Source organism: Phragmites australis, chromosome 21 (assembly GCF_958298935.1).
Source record: "Phragmites australis chromosome 21, lpPhrAust1.1, whole genome shotgun sequence".
NCBI classification, from domain to species: domain Eukaryota; kingdom Viridiplantae; phylum Streptophyta; class Magnoliopsida; order Poales; family Poaceae; genus Phragmites; species Phragmites australis.
The window spans coordinates 3,841,716-3,861,819 of NC_084941.1; the positions used below are offsets into that span (position 1 = coordinate 3,841,716).

Sequence of the window (20,104 nt, forward strand, 5' to 3'; positions counted from 1 at the left end):
CTATTTATGCGAGCTCTGCAGCAATGGTGAGTGAGGCAAGGCACTGAGCAAGCGAGGGAGGGAGAGTGAAGTGGTGGCGTGACGCCGAACACGCTCACATGTCACCAGTGGGAGTAAATTTTACATGAATCTGATAAAGGGTTTTTTAAATTTTATCCATACTATCTATTTTATAATTTAATGTCTAGGCTAAAGAAAGGAAAGAGAAAATAAACTCGTATTATTACAAAACAGATAATTTTTTATAAAACAAATCCTATATATTTACTTACATCAGCAGCGCTCCAATAACCCCGGCCCCACTTCATAAACAAAATAAAGAACGCGGGGTGTGAACGGAGGCCACCACAAAAAGATCAGGCCGACATGGGAATAACATAGGGTGGAATTGGAAAGAAAAAAAGCAGGGGCGGCGCACCGAGGACGAGACCCCTGCCGAGCATATGGATGGTCACTGCTTGCCAGAATTGCGTATAACTTGAATATTATAAAACTACACTTCTTTAATTTAACTATCATAAAATTATTTTTTTCTCTTATTTCACAAAATTATACTTAATTTGCATTATTTTATCATAAAATTATATTTCTTTTAATTTAACTATAAAAAATATATTTTTCCTACTATTCACAAAATCATACTTACTTTGCTCCACTTTATCAGAAAACTACACTTTTATTAATATGAATAGATCTGATAAGATAGGTACACGTGTCATATTTATATGTTTCAGTTATCACCATTTACTGACATTACTAACTACATCATGTCACAATTACTTGTCAAGTTAACAGATCATACGTGTCATTTGGGCTCTTTCTCTTGGAAGCTATCGATCTGATACGAGTTGAATTTTTGAACGCGAAAAATTGGCGTTGGGAGGGTTGGCGTGGCACCATTTAGCCGCCCAACTGGCGCTGGTGGGGGTTAGTATGGCACTATTTGTATGGCTAAATGGTGACACGTCAACCCCCACCAACATCAATTTTTCACGTCTAGAAATTCAACTCACGCTAGATCGGTAGCTTTCAAGAGAAAGAGCTCAAAGACCATATAGGATCTGCTAACTTGCAAGCAATTGTGACATGACGTAGTCAGTCACATCAGCAAACGGTGAGGGTTGAAGCCTGTAAGTATGACGCGTGGATTCATCTTATCAGATCTGTTTATAGTAACAAAAGTGTAGTTTTATGATAAAGTGATGTAAAGTAAGTGTGTTTTGTAAAATATAAAGGGAATAGTGTAGTTTTGTGATAGTTAAACCAAAAGAAGTTTAGTTTTGTGATAACGTGATGCAAAATAAGTGTGATTTTGTAAAATATGAGGAAAAAAATTATAATTTTGTAATAGTTAAATCAAAAGAATATAGTTTTGTGATATTCCCTTATAATTTTACAAAGAAACATATTTGTTTGGTTACCTATATCTATTGTTTTAGTATAATCCAACGGATACAAATATACGTCTTTAGTCTAACTCCGGAGGGAGTTTCACTCTATAGCTTGACCCGACGAATGCAGACTTCTGTATTAGCTTATGCAATGAATTCACTTATCGATATTATAAAATTATCTTTATACGAGTAACTAATTATAATTTTAACTCTTGTATCTACTCATCTCAACCAAATAAAAATTTAACTCAATCTGAATAAACAGATACAACCATGTTGTCTGGTCCTTGGAATTAGGCTTCTTGCATGAATGTGGTCTGGCATTGACGTTTCTTGCCTTCGGGTTGTAAACAGATGATGGTGTGTGGACCGGGGCAAGAAATGTGCTCTGAATTTCTGGCCTATTGGTTTCTGAACAAAATTTCTAGCCTACTGGTTTCTGAACAATCTTTGACATTTCAAGAGTTTACTTTCATCTGTTGTTTTGCTCTTGGATCATCTTCAACGGTTTTCCTTCAGGGTCCAGAATTCCTTCATGACGGAATTTTCGTTCCTTTTAGCGTTCCAATGGTTTCCCTTCACGGTTCCCGTCACGAAGGAATTCCTAAGGTCATTCCCTTCAGGATATGATTCTCTCTCCTTTCCCTTCGCGATTCCTCTCGAAGGAAAGCTGTTGGAGATAAAAGGAAATAAAGGGAATGAAAACAGAGAAGAGAATCGGGAAAGGAACGAAATGAAGGGAATATGGTTGGAGATGGTATTAGGCAACAAGAACCAATCAGCTGTCATTTGCATGAAGATGATGGTATGTTAGGTGTTTTGCTCCCGAAGCACAACAATAAACAATTTGTTCAGGAAAATACCATCAAGAAAAAAAGATTTTTTAAACAATGTTAAGAACAATCTTGTTGGCGAACATACTGACGACTTTGGCAGAAAAAAAAATACAGTGCCATGAACACAACGAAATTACGATGTAAATCCTGGTATTCCCTTGTCACCTTAGCAAATTTGCTCTGCCTTCTCTGACTATTGCTCACTCTATCATTGATCTGGGCAGCTTTGCCCGGCCATGATGGTTGTTTGCCGTAGAAGCAGGGTAAAACCAAAAGGCTCTCCTTTTGAGCTGTTCCCGTTTTTATCTCCCCGCACACTACCGCCGGTGATGTTTACCCTCCCTGTTTTTTCCTGCATGGAGAGTGGACAGGATTTGGTCGATGGACGAAATGGCACCACAGAGTGTTATGGGGAGAGATTGTCGGTCCTCCATTTGCTCCCAGCATTTCCAGCTTTCCCTTTTGACTTGGAAAATAGTAAACCTCAGAACCGGGTGGGAAAAAAGATGCAATTTTGTGATGGCATGCTTTGGCTAGTATCGGTGCAATAAAATGATATCCAGGCGCTAGCCTGGTTGGCAAGTACGGCGCTCGCACAGCTCGAGCGCTCGATTAAGCCCGTGTTCAAGTCCGAGAGCTCGCACGGGTATGCACGGAGCGAGCGTGCATGGAGCAGACTCGTTCGACTCTGCTTCCAAAGAAAACCGAGGAAATAGATCTTACTATTAAAAAATTGGTGCAATAAAATGCATAGACTGATATTTTACATGTATGTGCCCTACTTATTTGGCCTAATATTTTGCATAGGATTTCATAGGCGTGGTGTTTCATATTTGATGATAATACAGTTAGAGATCTGTAGAACACTAAAGTCATATCCTGATTCAAAATTAGATAAATATTATTGTAAAAATGTTCATATTGAAAAATAACATCGGCTGTGAGAATGACATATAGGCTCAGAATCCACGCATCATTCTCACACCGATAATATTTTTCAATTTTATGATTTTTGCGATGTTACTTAGCAAATTGCCCCTTTTTAAAATGGTAAAAGCACATCCTAATTTTGGATCCAACGATATAAAAAACCACTGAAAAGTAAACGAAAAGAGAAGAAGTGCATGCCATGGATGGAATCTCGGGGAAAAAAGAAAGAAAAAAGTGGACGCACGCCATGGCACATCCCTCCTTTCCACTGAAACCTGCATTGATGTTCCTTCCTGACGAAGGTTGCTTCGCCACATATCCCCTCTTTCACCGGATCCAAGAACCGAAGTCTCTCAGGCGATGATCGAAACAAGCAAAGAGGAGAAGTGGGAAACTGAAAATTAACCATGTATCCATCCACTCACCTGATCAGGTCCTCGACTGCGGAACTCGAAGAGGAGGGAATGACTCCACGCAACGGTAGCAAAGATACCAGACTACGATCTCTTTTTTGAACGATAGTCTCTTTTTTGAACGAATCCGGCAGGAGACAGACTACGATCTCTGAATTTGTTGCGATTTTCTAGCGTCGGGCGAGCATAGAAAAACCTGGTTCTGGGATCTTTGAATTCTTGTTGACGGCTAAGATGTCTCAAAAAAGGAAGAGAAAAAATGAAAACCCGAGGCCAATGTGTGTGGACTCGGTAACCAAACCCTAGCCCCAGCAGCTCCGCATCTCAATTTTTTTTTATTTTAATCCATTATTTTAATATTTGAAGGGGAAAAGAGTCACAACTTTAGCTCTTAACGTCACGAAATTACCACATTAATCTGTAAAAAGAAAAGAATCTACACCGCTTATTGTTATGATAATCTAATGTACTAGATTAAAAAAGATTCCATGTCAATACGAATAATAAATAATTAAATTCGGAATTAAAAAATATGAAAAATTAGTGGTTTGATTTACATGCAAATTAGGAAGTAAGATACATAAATAAAGAGCCCATGTAAAATACAATTAATCAATAGTTAATATTTAGAATAAAAAATAATGAAATCAATAGTTCAATTTCTATATGGATTGGAAAGCAAAATGTCTAAATAAAGAGTTCATGTAAATATAAAAAGAAAAGGATATGCACCATGATTGTTATGATCATCTATCGGTCTATATTAAATCAAAGAGTCTATATCAAATACAATTAATAAATAGCTAAATTTGGAATTAAAATTATGAAAAAATATCACTTTAATCATTGGAAAAAAGAAAGATCCACCCCGTTGATTGTAGTGAGCCCAAGTTCTAATGGTCACATCTTTGCTCGATTAATTCGTGCATCAATACACCTTACATGAAATCTGTAGTAGAGATAGAATCTATTGTATAATACAAAGCTAGATTCGTATTAGGATTCAGAAACAAGTCCAGTCTTTTCACCCAGACTCCTAAAGCAACCTAGATCATGATATGTAAGTCTCCTCGACCAAGAGCTCTTGTTGTGTGTCAAGACAATGCAGTTCTAGGGACAAGTATCTGGCGAGAGGCAAAGGCAGTCGACGTATGAGCCCGACATCGTGGCGAGTTGGATAGGCGGTTACATTAGCGCAAAGTCATGGTCTCAAACTAGGCTAGGGCGAGAGAATGGCACAGAGCATATGGCATGCAAAGCTTTCATCGCCCAGCAAACTCGACCCCGCCCTGGGTCGCATGCTTCCTTAGCATAGCCAAATCGTAGAAGTTGCAACCAAACAAATCCAATTCAAGGCGCAAATTGCAACCAAACAATATCAAATCAAGGCACACAAATCATGTCGATCCTCACTGCACCCTCGAGAGCCATTGAAACATCTTCATCAACAAGATCGATGGTCAATCGCAGTTGCGATGACCTAGAACGGATAGCCGGTAGATAAAAGGAGCAGCACATGCCTTGAATTGAGCGTCCGTGTGTGAACGAAGCTTTGCCAGCCTGGAGTCACACGCCCGTGGATGAGAGTGGCTATTACGGCCTGGAAACCAATAGCTGGCAGACGAAAGGAGCAGCACATGCCTTGAATCTAGCACCCATGGGCAAACGGAGCTACGTCATCCTGGAGTCGCATGCTCATGGATGAGAGCGGTTGTGACAACCTAGGAACTACATGCTGATGGATGAACAAGGAGTTAGTCGGCCTCAGAGTCATGCCCCAATGAACGTGCACTATGGCAGCCCCGGATCGCATCACCGATGGATAATCTTCACAAGCCTAGATGAGGTGAGCTTAAGAATCACCCTTTGCTCAGTCGATTTGATCTGGAGGGGAGAATGAGGAAGGGGGAAGAGAAGGTGACAAAAGAGATGTGGTTTCTTTGCCAGGGCAAGGCTCTGCAAGAATTGAATCTTGCTTCTTCCCCTTCCTCCCCCGGCGTATGTGTAAGACCCCACTTTCCCGAGATCTCCTATGCGTTTTGTATCAATCCTTCGATCAAGTAGTTGATACGTATAATATAAAAATTATAGTATCACAGTCAAACTTCGTACATAAAGTACTAAGGTTACAGAGTACAAAAGGTTATAAATCATATATATATTATAAACTTGGCCTAATGGCCAGCAAAAGAACAGCGAAAGATAACGACTCAAAGCCACAAGCAGCTAGGATGCGAACGCGACTTCTAAGTCTACTCTTCATCTTCGCCTTCTCCTCCAGCGAAGTCGGCTTTAGTTTTCTCATCTGAATGACAGCAAGAGTGAGTACAAAAGGTACTCAGCAAGCTCTATACTACTTCAAGAGTTTCATAGATGCATAAAGGTAATTCAAAGATAAGACTTTACGATTTAGTTTTAAGCGCAAAACAGTTTATGTAGGGACTCAGTTGTATTCTCTACTGTTAACCTTAAAACAGTTTGTAGTAGTTCAAAACCAGGTAACAAGTCATATCTAAGGGTTTTTGGTCCTAGGAAGGGCTACACCTCACTCCGCAGTTCCTATCATCACATCTGGTGCACCTCTAGTACCACATAGATCCTGACAAATTTAGCCAGTTACCTCATCTCATAGACATCTAGTCCACACACTCACTCATCAAGACACACACATCCGGAGTCTAGTCAAAAAGGTTTTATCTTCGTATGTCCATGAATGTAGACACGGCTATTCGAATATGTTTACACTCTACAGAGGTTGTACACTATACCCACGCGATATGCTCAGCCTCTAAATATTGCAAGCGGAGGAGCGAATCATACCGACATACTTTAATCACCTTTCCTATCGAGCTTTTCTATGAGACACCCCAAGTACTAGAGGCCTTGTACCAAATGTCAAGTTCTATTTTTAAGCACTTGTTGATCTTTGCATATTCAAATAGATGGACAGATAATCAATTGACTTCTCGTTGCTCTCAGCCTCCTAATATGATGCACAACCTAGTCTGGTGAAAGAAAAATCAAGTCCTATCCATACAGGACGCATGGTTGCATTGGGGTGGCTTAAGCATGGTAGAGAAATGACTCGGTCCTTAAGTAGCCAGAGCAAGCATTTTCTGGTAATGAATACCATAAAGGTAACTCAAACCCTCAAGAGTATTCTCGTCCAAAGTACTACTCTACCTGCCCCCACCAAAATAATTTTCACCAATTTTTACGCACCACCCGTCATATCCCACATGACGTTAAGGATCTCACCAACATCACGGGATTCACAACTACCAAGGATTCATGGTATATGAGTTAACATTGATAATGATCAAGTGATGTCTCCGAAGAGACATATTTTGAAAGCAACGTCTCCGGGGAAACATATTCAATCCTAAGCATGCTAGATAAGTAGATATCAAGGCGTCGTACGATGTTAATATAGATAACGATAGATAAATCCTAGGGTGATATGTATTCGGGATGATAAAAATTAAGGCATGAAAATTGTTTGATATGATTAACTAGTATAAGCAGTTGAAAAGCACAATACATAGTATATGCGATAATAAGTTCAGTTTTTTGTTAATCGTGTAGATTATTTGAAAACATAAGTTTAATATGATCAAGGAGATAGTACTTGCCTTCTCTGACGTTCTCCTTGAAGCCTTGGTCGTAATCAGGACCTTCCTCGCTCCTAATGCTTCCTGAACAGCACTCACAAAACTCTGTTGGTTCTGCAAATGCAACTACGATCAATAACAAACTATACTATAGAAGAATCAAATAACACCAAATAGAAAGCCAAATGATCCCTAATGGATATCACACTGTGATAGAAAGGTAGATCTCAAATTTAGATAAATTTCGACAAAAGAATCATCGAAATCGGAGCAAGAACGGAGAAGTTATAACTCCTAGAATATCTAATCTAAAATTAAACCGAGAAAATACGAAATTGCACTATTTATAGATGGGACCGGCCTAGTGCACCTAGCCAATTGCGTTTGTGGCCTATGAAACTGGGTCAGCCCACTAGGGCACGCCCTCGGCCAGCTGGCCTAGCCTAGAAGGCCAGAACGCGATCCGAGCCGCAGCCTACCTTGGTCGGGCTACGTGGTGCGGGAGCGTGCCAAGCCATACGCGCGTGTGCACGCGGGCGCGCCAGCAGAGCGAAGCGGTGAAGGGGGAGCGACGGAGAGCAATCACGATGGAGTCGCGTTGGAGGGCTCACTGGACTCGCGCTCCTGCCAGTGACTTACAAAGAGAAATGGTCACCAGACATCTACATGTGACGGGATTTCGTTTGGGGGCTTAACGTCAGCTAACGGCTGCTGGAGCAGCGTCGGATGGCGGCCCAAGTGAAGCTAGGCGATGGAGCTCAACTAGTGCAGCAGAGAAGAGGAAAGGGATGCAGGTTTGGCCGATTAAAGGTTCCTATGGGTCGGCACGATGAGGGGAATTCGGCCATGGGGTCTAAGGGTCGATGGTTGGACCATGGTCTGACCGGCGGTGCTCAGTGACCGTGGAGGGGAGTGCCGGCATTAAGCCAAAGGAAAAACGACACGCGCAATTGAAAGGGGAGGACGAGGGGAAGCTCACTGAGTCGGGGTGGGAGAGGGTGAGGACGATCGCGGTGAAGTTTTGGTGACGATGACGTCGGCATGTCTTTGGTGTGCGCATGCTCTGGTCCAACTTCTGGGCGAGGCATGGGCGACATCGGGATGACAGGGAGCTCCTAGTACTCATCGGTTTCTTGTCTGGAAGAAATGGCGACAACAAAGCTACAACGGCGAGCAATGGTGACTACGGCGTTGCTGTGACAATGGCGAGGCGAGGGAAACAGACGAGGGGAGATCGGGCTGCTCTATTTATAGAGGGAGGGGGATGAGCGAGAAGCACGACAGTGAGGTGACGGGGCGGCGCCCACCTTAATTCACGTGGCATGGTCGCACTGCGCCGTCCAAGCGCATGCACGGGCGGCAAATTCGCGGGTGTCAGGCAGCTCGGCTGCGCACAGAGAAAGCATAGAGAGGGGGGCAGAGAGAGAGAGCGGAGATGGCGAGAAAGTCACCGGAGCATTAAATGCGCTGGTCATCGCAGTGGTAGGGTGGACAGCACGGCTGCGGCGTACTGGCAAGGGAGACGGCGTGGGCGATCGAGCAGAGAGGGCACGTGTCAGATGGCTGACACGTGAATGACTGGGCTTGCACGTACGTGGGCACGGGCGCGGGCGAGCGCGAGCAGGCTGGCCCGCACGGGGAGAGATAGGTCAGTGGAGTGTGCTAGTGGGCCAAGCGCGGAAAGAAAATAGGGAAGGGAAGCTAGGCCGGTGGGTTGGTTTGTCGGGTCACACAAAGAGAGAGGGAGGGAAATTAGGCCCGGGGAGAAAAACAAAAGGGTTTTGAGATAAATTCAAAAGTGGATTTGAATTTGGATTTGAGTTAGGTATTGGTATAAATTCAATTGGGGATATTTGAATTAAGATGGGAGTAAAGCTCTAAGATTTGGAAGATGATTTGAATAAAAAAGATTTAAATTCAAATTGGATTTGAGTTGAATGGAATCTGTGAGGAACCGTCCAAATAGTATTCTAATTAATCATCAGGAGGATCATTATTCATAATCACAACCTCGACGATTAACCAGAATACCATTCTGGTAGTCCCGGCACGTGTTTTGTGCCCAGGATCGGAACACATGCCTTCCAACTCAAATATCACAACACAGTTTAATAGAGAGCAAATAATTAAACTGGATTACCATTATTAAACATGCAACTGCTTCCACAATTTACAACAAAAGAGGAACAACAATAACTACGCAGCGGAAGATAAACCTATACAACAAAAGAATATGGAGCCGTATGCCCTTAGGCTCCATACCACAAGCGCCGGAGTTCGGAGTAGAAGGTGCTACTCCTGCCCGCCACCCTGATCGGCAGGCACAAAGTAGCCGAACACTGCCTCTTCCTCGCCAACCTGCGAACCTGAAAGCAACTTAAGGGCAGCACCCCTTAGTACGAAGGTACTAGCAAGTCTTACACAGTATGAGTATATATATTCTCGACTCCAAGGATCATGCATTTAAAGCTGTAGCAAGGATTAAGACATGTTTAAGTTCATTAAGCGGTAAGCAACCTAGACTCTAAGTGTAAGCAACTGACTTAACCAACCACCGACTCAAACCCTGCCAACCAACTGATCAGAACAGATATATGAACAACAAGTGTATAAAAGCAAACCATTCCCACCAAACCACCAACCACATACCAACCAAACCACCCCAAACCAACCATGCCACAACCCACATCGAAACTCTACGACCAAAACATGGTCGCTCGGTGGAGATAAGCGTTAGCGATGCTCATGACCGAGAGCGCGGCAGTTCGAACTGATTATACACCCTGCAGGGGATACTCCTGGACCCACACGACACAGGGACCATACGGCTTGTGCCACCCGCTAAGATGCACACAAGGGGGTACCCGTGACAACCTTTCCCAACCAGGCCCAACCATGTGGATCAACCATAGCTCGGCGAGGCGGTATTAGAACTACTCCCCGAGCAAACTAATACCGCTAAAAGCCCGGACTCAAACCGGACTCACACCGTCTATGACGAGGCCCACATGACCACGTCTGCGAAGGTAATCAGCTCGCCTACCATTATATCAGCATGTGGTGAGTAAGGTATGTGCTAAAGCCGACTACACCGATGATCGGTGCTTAACCGGTGCAAGCGGTCTACGGTGTCCGGGTTCCCTCCCCGAACTGACTGAGGACTCCTCGTGAGCAGATGACACCCCTAACACCGCCCACACCTCGTCTCAACTCACCACTCACCAAACCGACTCATCATCAACACAACCATAAGTGTGAACAAGTAATAAGTCCTAGGCTCGCGACAACGGTGGACGCCGTCGTCGACTTCTACCGGAAAACCTAAGTACCACTAAGCATAGCGAACTAAAATTAGATCTCGATGACACCACTAGGCTCCTAGGAACAACACATGACACGTGACCGAAATGGGATAATGCATCGGCATAGGTTCTACCCAACTCAGTACCCGACACATGCAATGTATACATAAGCGTAGATAACATATTAAATTTTCAAGTAGACACGGTACAATATGAACGATGCTTGCCTTGCTGCCCTGGATCAGAAAGGTGGGACGCCTCACGATCGCCCACGGCCTCCGGGATCGACGGATCGGCGTTCACTATAGAGAGCAACGCGTGCAATGTAATGAGCATGTATGAAATGCGACCATATAAGAAAAATATGCTCCACAAAACATGACAATATTTTTCCCAGATCACACTACCCAACCCAGAATTTTCCAAGTGGTCTCATAAAGTTTGGAGTTCGTACGAATTAACTACGAATTTTACAAGCTATCAGCTATCAGGAAAGCCTGATAAATCGTGCTCGGGGTGTCCGGGATGAACAGTACTCGCGGGGTACTCGGGATAAACAGTACCCGGGAGTGCTCGGGGTGAACAGTACCCCGGGTGCTCGGGTGAACAGTGGGTGCTCGGTGAACTGTACCCGAGTGCTCGGGTGAACAGCATCCGGGGGTGCTCGGGGTGAACAGTACCCGGTGCGCGGGGTGAACAGTATCCGGGGTGCTCGGGTGAACAGTACTTGGTCGCTACAGTAAATCAGCCTAGTACATCTCCAGAATAGCAGCTATTACGAAGGGAAAAACTAGGCTAAACTAACCTGGGAGTCTCTCTAAATCAAAGGTAAAAATGCCTAGAAGGGTGTACAGGGTCTAGACTTTGCTCAACCGCCTAGCAACATGATTCCTAACTTAAATCCACATAAATCCTCATTTGTTCCCAGACTGAAGAACTTTAAGAACTTTGCCACCCTAGTTCCAGATTCAAGATCTATCCAACCAAAAATGAGCATACTTGCCATGGGAGCCTAGCAGACTCACCCAAGGTCCTTTGCTGAGGTTGGTGACCACCAGTTGAAGGAGGAAACGACGGAAAATGGCTTGGAGAAGAGAGGAAAAACTGCTGCTTCCTTGCTTCTCCCAAAGAACACCAAACAAGTTTAGAACCAGCTCGAATTCCTTCGGGAAAACTGAAAATGAATTGGATGGACGAGTAATCCTTGAGCTGGTGGTCACGTGAGTACCACATACGTACCTTGATCTTGCTCCCAGAGGTAGGGATCCAAAGAGGAAAAAGGGAGCCTAAGAGAGAGAGTGAGAGACAGCCAACTCCAACTTGCTTCCTCAAAAAGCCTTGCCTGGTGGAGTGGGTGAGTAGTACGTATGGGCAAGGTTGAGGGGGAGAGAGAGTGTTGTTGCCCACCTATAGAGAGATATTTTCCACCCAAGTGGGCCCTATTTACCTAGAGGAAAGTCCAGACTTGTTTCTAGCTCTTTTATTTCTCTTAGTTTTTCCTTCTCCCACCTCATTGATTCAAAGTGAGGTGCTCCAGTGACCCAAACTGGAACATGAAGCTGAAATTGCATGTTTTAGGATTAAAACACACAATTACGGATATCAGGACGTGACAGAATCTAAGAATAGATTTGAAATTGAGAGATATTCAATTTCAAATCTCCACTTAAAGAATCATAAAAATAATAAACCAAATATACATGAATCAATTAATGCACGAAGAAGTTTAGAAATTAAGGTAGTGCATTTTGAAATACTCAGTCAATTTAATATATATGAATATATACATACTAGTGTGTGTATATATATATTCATATACATATTTTCTTGATTTTATTTGGTTTGATTAATTAAAAAAATTATTTGAAGAAAAATTTACTATTAATTAATATGATAAAACTCATGATGTTACAGTATACAAGAAACTAGCAATCGTGGGCACCGAGCAAGAAAGCACCCATGGTCACCAAGTAAACAAGCAACAACATCAATGTTGTGAGTACGGATGGTAACACTGCAACGCTGCGGAGCTTGCCAATCCATCCACTACAGTCGAGCTCATCGAGGTCGTACGTGCTGGTGCCCAATTTGAAGGCTGCCCCTTTCCTTCCCAAAGCAACGCAAGAAACAGAGCTGCACAAGTAGCAAGAAGTTTATCGAAGCTTAACCAGCTCATTTGGTTTTGATTTTGTCTACAATTCGTGTGGTTCTAGTAGGGAGTTTCAATTTGTCTAGAAAGTTTCTATTTTGCTACAATCATGCCGTGTTCCGCTGTTGCAAGGTTGTCTCTATGGTCGTTGAGGGGGCAGCAACAAGCTCGAGAGAAGGTAAGGAATCAGCGTGAGCAAGAGAGGTAGTTCTGTAACTTATCTTTCTTAATACATTGTGTTAGCTTTACACACATTGAATAAGGGTTAACGCGATACTCCATATTTAGAACACAATTTATCTAGAGTATTTGCTTACATTTTCCCCATATTTAGTGCATGATCTTTTTGGTAAAACCACAAACAATTAATAGGAGTTATAAGATAACCTCTGTACCATAACCAATAAGCAACTAATAGGAGCAGCAAAAGAAAAAACATTGCACAATTGCGCGGGCAATTAAGAAAATATAGACACCTGGGCAAGGGGATGCTATCGTGGATGCTATCGTGATCAGCTTTGAAGAAGATATTATTTGTTTTATGTTTTATGTAATCACGGGTAATTAGAGATCCTATTTTGGCTCTCTTGCACGGGAAAGGAAATCTTTGCTCATGTCGGTAATTTTGATATTAGAAATTTTCCTGGCAACAAAAATATTTGGATAAGAACCAAACTTTTGTAAATATATTTTGCAATTAATAAGAAATTCTAATTTGAAATTAAAAAACTAACTACTATGTTCCAACAAATACAACTATGTCAAAACTCCATATCTAAATACAATAGTAGAAGATCAATTTGTATAATTTCTAAAAAATTCATGTAAATAAAGTTTGGACTCCGACAATATAATTTGTGTAGAATACGATATTATCCCACTGAAGTAGAAAAAACAAATAAACCATACACATTCGTCCGTACTACCTAGACTAGACATATAGACTTTGTTCGATTGACTTAGGCTGCCTCCACTTAATTTATTTTTCTAAATCTACGTGCATTATCTTTCACCCTCAAATAACAATGCAGCACTACTATTATGTTTGGAGCATCATATATTTTATTTTGTATTGATTTTATATCTTTTGTAAATGAAGGATAATATCACATGCAAAGTCAAATTACACTTACTATTTTTATCAAGTGGATTATGATAAGTCTAGTCACGCTATTTGCACGGACCACCTTTCTAGTTTTTCAAATTTAGCAATTTTAGGCGGTCGTTTGAAAGTCTATCGCTCGTTGGAAGAGTAATATATTTTAAAAAATAAATATGTCACACTTCCAACAGCCTATTCGTGCTATTTTTTTAAAACATACGTCTAAAATTACTAAATTTGAAAATTTACATATAAAAATAAAAAAATCCGCGTCTCCACCTTTACAGCCCATTCGACTCAACCTCCCAGTCACCAACTGCGTTTCAGCCCATCAGGCCCACGAAACGAAGGCGGCATCGTCACAACTCACAAGAAGAGCACGAACCGCGCCGGCGCGGCCGGAGCCGGACGCGACCCCTGAACCCCGATCCTCCATGCCACCGCGGCTGCCGGCGCGGCTGCTGCACGCGCGGGGCAAGATCACCGCAGCGCGGCACGTGGCGGCGCGGCACCTGGACCACGCCTTCGAGCGGCTCGCGACGGCGCACCTCCCGCTCGTCGCGGCCTCGCCGCTGCTGGACGCGCTGCGGGCGTCCCCCGAGCCGCTCGCACTCCCGGGCCTGGCGCGCCGCCTCCCGCTCCGCCTCCACCGCCGCGGCGCACTCCACTTCCTCCGCATCTTCCCGCGCGTGTTCCACCTCCGCGCCCCGCTCCCGCTCTCCCTCTCGCTGACCCCCGCCGCCGCTGCCCTCCTCGACGTCGCCGCCTCCCCCACTGACGCGGCGCGGGCGCTCCAGCGCCTCCTCGCGATGTCGGTCTCCCGCTCCCTGCCCCTCCGTGCCGTCTTCCGCGTCTGGCGCGAGCTCGCCCTCCCCGACGACTTCGAGGATTCCGTCGTCGCTGGGCACCCTCACCTCTTCCGCCTCGCCCCCAACCCCGCCGAGCCCAACACGCACATCCTACACCTCGTCGTGGATCCGGCCACCGAGGACTTTACCCCGGCGGTGGAGAAGACCCGGCCGGACAGGTACGCCTTCAAGCTGCAGTTCCCGCCGGGGTTCAGGCTGACCAAGGAGTACCGCAAGAAGGTGAAGGAGTGGCAGCAGCTTCCGTACGTCGGCCCTTATGAGGTGGTGAGTCCGAGGGCTGTGGGGAGCAAGAGGGTGTCGAAGCTGGCCAGGAGGAAGATGGAGAAGAGGGCGGTGGGGATCGCGCACGAGTTCCTGAGCCTGACAGTGGAGAAGATGGTGGAGGTGGAGAAGTTCAGCCAGTTTAGGAAGTGGTTTGGAATCGAGGTCAATGTCCGGGACGTGTTCTTGGATCACCCCGGGATATTCTACCTCTCGGCGAAGGGGAAGCGGCACACGGTGTTCTTGAGGGAGGCGTATGGTCGTGGGAAGCTTGTTGAGCCTAATGAAGTGTCTGAGGCAAGGAGCAAGCTCGTTGAGCTGATGCTCCTGCGCCGCCATGGGCTTGGGAACGCCAATTCGAGTGCCAACATGACTTCAGGTGCCACTGCTGACGCCAGAGAGAGCGGTGGTGGTTTGTGTGAGCACGAGGATTGCTTGTTGGATGAATCAAAGAAGCAGGAGCAGTAAGGATGTTGTCGAAATAATGGAGAATCCTGTTTTGCTTAACATGTTCAAGGGTGCTTGGCACACCTTTGATGGGGTCGGTGGTGCAATTCAGAGGCAGGAGGTTTGCGTGCCGACCATAAGTCCATAACCGGATGAGAAGATGGATGATTTTGAAGGAACATTGGTCGGTTGTATGCCATGGTCAATATGCTTGTGCGATGGATTCAATATAGCTCTGGCTGTGGATGCTTGAAACTCAGATGTTTCTCGACTGGCTGTGGTTGTAGGCAAGGATGAACTGTTAAAGTTTACTTCCGCTTAGTTCCCTGTAAGAAGAGTTTGTCCTGGTAAATCAATCTGCAAAGTATTGCTTAATGTCAGGTAATTTTATATGATATGTTTCATGCGTTTGCTCTAGTTCATCACTCTGGTCCTTTGGAGGTAGTCCTTTGGCTATAGCTACTGGCTGAAGTGCACCATGACAGTGTCTGGTTGGTGGCATTACCTGAATGGAAGATCCAGGCGCGCTTCTGCAATTTGTGCAACTCTAGCCATTACAGCAACATTCTATGCTTCATCAGGGCCACCAGGATGTGTGGAATTGGTGATGGACGGCTTCAGGCACATACACTACAAGTTCAGCTTACCATGGATTATTATGGGGATCAGTTCATGCCAAGCCAACCCTGATTTGGGAACCCTGGGTGCCTCTGAAGTGCAATTTTTCTGCCGGTTGGCATTGCAAAACCAGTGCATGATGTCCTAATGGTCGAATTACCCGATGCTACTTAAGATTCAGTTATGCTTATAGAGAGACAGTTCAGCGCCTTCTAATACAATGCTCATACAGTTTCAAAACCGCACAGTCCCAGTTCAACATGCAAGGTTGGTATTGCTGTCTGTTTCTTCATAGCTAGCAATTTCATTGGCGGCAAATGTGTTACAGTCCCCTTCTTGCTTGGTGCATACCACATAGCACGGCTGTTTTCTGAAGTTTACACCACACTACAGTTGTTTCTTTCCTACCCTGTAACCAGTGCTTTGTGTTCTTTCAGGAACAAGATGCGGTTATAAGCGAAGAAACATGCACTTTTTCCATGTTGTCGGTTGTCACCATTGTTGAAATTTGAAATTCCCCTTCAGGTTCTTCCAATTCTCCGGGTGCTCTTCAAATCTTTCATTTTGGAGAGGTTGGCCATAGATTTACCAGTACATTCTTGCCCGTTTATGATCCATTCAGTATACTAACTGATTTCCAAGAACAAATTGTGTTCGTTGATCAAATTTTATATACCATGTGAAGGGAAGGAAACAATTCTATTCAAGAAGCAAGGAGTGAGAAGTCTGCCCAACTGAAGCTACTCTGCACATTTCCTATTTGATCCTCTGAAATTACAATGGATTATGGATGTTCAGGAGTAAAACTCTAGCCTGCAGCAGCCTCCTGAACACCTTCTCGCTCCCGCTCTCGACCGCGCAAATGCATTCCTCTAGCTCCTCCAGGCTCTCCAATGCCATCTCCGGCGCTACTTTCCTGGCTGCCGACACGACGCCCAGCCTCGCCAGCCACTTGCGCGAGGACACCGTATGTACCATGGCCGACACGTCCGGCGACATAGTCGCGCACCCCAAGAAGACGACCGCCGACGCTTCCGCTGTGGCCGCGGCCGCCTCCGCCACCATATCGACCACCTCGGTCTCCGTGGTGACACCTTCCAGCTTCGACGACGCCACTGCCGCGTGCCGCATTGTGGCGGCGAGGTGGCACATGTCCTTCTCAGTCCACCTGTGCGCGCGCACCGACGCGGCCACCGTCGCGCCATCCCCGCGCCGGACGCCGGCCCGCGCCTCCGCCACGCTCTGCTTCGCCGCGAGCAGCGCGGACCCGAAGGTGCCGTACGCGTCGGCGAGCGCGAGGAAGCTGTCGAGGATCTGTTCCGCGGCGCGGAGGGCCGCGCCGGCCCCCGGCGTCGCGAGCAGCTCGCCGAGGGCGGCCAGGACGGCGTCGACGAGCGCCAGGCCCTCGGCGGCGCCGCAGCAGCCCGTGGCGGACCACGCCCTGAGCGCGCGGACGCCGCCGTCAAGGCGTGCGAGCGCGGGGTGCGCGTGGTGGCACGGCTGGCTCGCCGTCCGCCCGTGCGCAGCGGCCGCCCCCTTCCTCGTCGTCCTCACAGGGCTGAGTGTCAAGTGCATCCTGTAGTATGTATGCTTCGGCTTGCTGCGGTTTCTTCCTTCCTTGGTGTTCGTGAATCGTGAGTGGAAGTGCGTGGCAAGGTCGGGAGCTTATATTGGAGGACCGGCGCGGAGGCGGTGGTTGCAAGTTGCAGCAAAGAAATCGTCGGATTCAGAGACAGCGTCCGTGTGTTGGAGCTGGCGCGGCCAGGCCAGCGCTGCTGTTTTCGGCATCCCGGCATGCAACTATGCAAGCAAAACAAGTGGAGTGGCACGACTAGTAGTGGCAGTACCTTGGAGTTGACTCTGTGCGTAGGACAAGGAGTTTTTTTTTTTTTTTGGATAAGAGACAAGGAGTTCAGTAGCGAGCAGCTTTGCCAATGGACTGATGAGATATTCTTATTGACATGCAAAGGTTGGTAGGTGCAGCGCTGATGAGATAAGGTGCAGGCGCTTCATTCAGCATCGGAGGTGGCTGCGCTCGTGGTCTTCCGGTTCCGGTTTTGCTGGGGGCTTGGGCCTCTGTTTTGGGACCGAAACCAGCTTTCTAAAGCCAGAAACATGTTCCCGTCCGGGGGTCAACCACCAGCTGGCTACGAGCTGAGCGAATGTAGTTGGCAAATAGAGGTTAAGTCCCCATCCGATGGATCTCCATCTGTCCTACTCTGGTTGAGACAAGACAGGATAATGCATTGGTTAGAATAGGGTAAGGCGGGACGGGCACCGGTCAGGGCGAGACGGGAGCAAGTTATATGCACGTTTAGTAGATTTAGTAAGAAGTTTATTATCTTTTTACAATAAAACTTTTAATAAACTAATACATATAGAGAACTATTGTTATGTTAGGTTAGATCTTTGAATTTTAGATGTAGTTTTTATTGATTTGTATGTTGTGGTAGCTATTATTTTTTAATTAAATTTGATTTAGTGTTTTTAATAATTTGCATGCACGTGCATGCAAATTATTAAAAACACTAAATCAAATTTAATTAAAAAATAATAGCTACCACAACATACAAATCAATAAAAACTACATCTAAAATTCAAAGATCTAACCTAACATAACAATAGTTCTCTATACACCCTACCCCGTGCAAGCACAAACAATAGCAGCCACCTACAGCTGTAGCATCAAATTTCTTCAGCGCTCATCAAGCGCGACCAACAAGAGTGAGAGAGAGGGGGGATCGATTCACTTATGGGTGACTCAATTTGGTGTCGATTGTTGCATCGGAAGATGTAGAAGAGATAGAAGTAAGGGGATCCGTATAGAAAAGAGGTGAAGAGATGAGATCGACAGAGGAGGGTAGGTGTTAAAGTATAAGTAAATTATTTATCTTTCTTTATTAACTTAGGCTTTCGATGAATTGGTCATACACCTCAATATGGTATCAGGGTTAGAGGTATCGAGTTCGAGTCTTGAGAGACGTAATGAAAAAATTATAGCCGACTCATATTTTCATATATGAGAGCTGAGGGAGCCTCCTTGTGAGAAGAAGTGTTGAAGTATAAGTGAATTTTTTATTTTTTTCTCATCAGCTTAGGCCTTTAAGCGAACTGGATGGTGCATACAGCTCAATAATAGAAATGCTCGACAAAAGTCACAAACTGGGTACAGATATTTTAATCCGCCCACGAGTATCCATGAGTATACCTGTTAAGCACGCTGTAGTTCAATACTTCCAACCCAACCCATCTCATGCTAACCCTACCTCCTCACTCAACCCGTCTCAGCGCACACATAGCAGACACTCCACGCCACACCCACCCCTAGTCACCGTACGCACACCTCACCCTAGACCCAAGTCCGCCCCGACCCCAAGTTGCCACCCTAGACCCCGAGACTACACCCTTGGCCACCGCCATCCCTGCCCACTGCCCTCGGCACCCATCACCGGCCCCATCCCAAAGCACCGCTCCTCAACCGCCGTCCCCGAGCACCGCCCCTAGCCAACCCCATCCCCGCGAGCAAACCACGGGTTTCAGGTACCCGGTGGGCAGGAGCACAGGACAATATTCTACCCGTCACCTTTCGTGAGCACGAGTCAGGATCCTGATTCAGGTCTCAGATCTGCTTCGCCCGCACATGATCCGTTGCCATCCCTAAATGGGAGGGTTATCTCTTGGGATGGGTATGGATAAAACGGGTATACCTCATATATCCTATCCATATCCATACCACATTTGAACGGGTAACCCATACCCTACCCAAACAATGCGGGTATGGGTTTGGGTGTGGGCGTTGGGTATCCAGTGGCAACTGAGGAACTGAGAAATTACCAGCCGCCGCTCGGCAAACGGTACGACTCCACAAACGCAGCTCACTGTAAAGTTGTTCGAGCATACGACCATTCGCTGGACAAACCACAGAGCGTCTCGTCACTTCGTCTGGTTTTCTGTTTTCCGCCATATGCGGTGCGCGGTAGGAGCTATCTTACTTCACTTCTTCAACCAGCATCCACCTTCGATCATGCACATTGTGACCATACGCTGGACAAGCAGGAGCAAATTGCTAAGTCAGTCAGAGAAACATGCATATACAGCAGAATTGCTCAGGCAAAAGAGAAACCTGCTACCGAAAAAGCAAAGTCAAATAAAAAAATTATAGACACTCCAGG

At 45.6% G+C, this 20,104-nt stretch overlaps 2 protein-coding genes across 3 annotated transcripts; one reads left to right on the forward strand and one right to left on the reverse strand.

Moving 5' to 3' along the window:
- Positions 1–14,109: 14,109 nt before the first annotated feature.
- On the forward strand, positions 14,110–16,739 carry LOC133904095 (protein ROOT PRIMORDIUM DEFECTIVE 1-like). Of its 2 annotated transcripts, none has more exons than XM_062345578.1 (2): positions 14,110–16,504; positions 16,618–16,739. In XM_062345578.1, the coding sequence occupies exon 1, from the start codon at positions 14,172–14,174 to the stop codon at positions 15,333–15,335; it is 1,164 nt and encodes a 387-aa protein (XP_062201562.1). In that variant the 5' UTR covers positions 14,110–14,171; the 3' UTR covers positions 15,336–16,504; positions 16,618–16,739. The 2 variants fall into 2 exon arrangements, with proteins under 2 accessions (XP_062201562.1, XP_062201563.1); XM_062345579.1 differs by having other exon boundaries at positions 14,110–15,695; positions 15,800–16,667.
- On the reverse strand, positions 16,707–18,140 carry LOC133904096 (uncharacterized). Its single transcript, XM_062345580.1, has one exon. The coding sequence runs from the start codon at positions 17,505–17,507 to the stop codon at positions 16,707–16,709; it is 801 nt and encodes a 266-aa protein (XP_062201564.1). The 5' UTR covers positions 17,508–18,140.
- Positions 18,141–20,104: the final 1,964 nt, after the last annotated feature.

Excerpts from the sequence above, each read along its gene's own strand:
- LOC133904095 (XM_062345578.1), top strand. The coding sequence starts at position 14,172 with ATGCCACCGCGGCTGCCGGCGCGGCTGCTGCACGCGCGGGGCAAGATC.
- LOC133904096 (XM_062345580.1), bottom strand. The coding sequence starts at position 17,507 with ATGCACTTGACACTCAGCCCTGTGAGGACGACGAGGAAGGGGGCGGCC.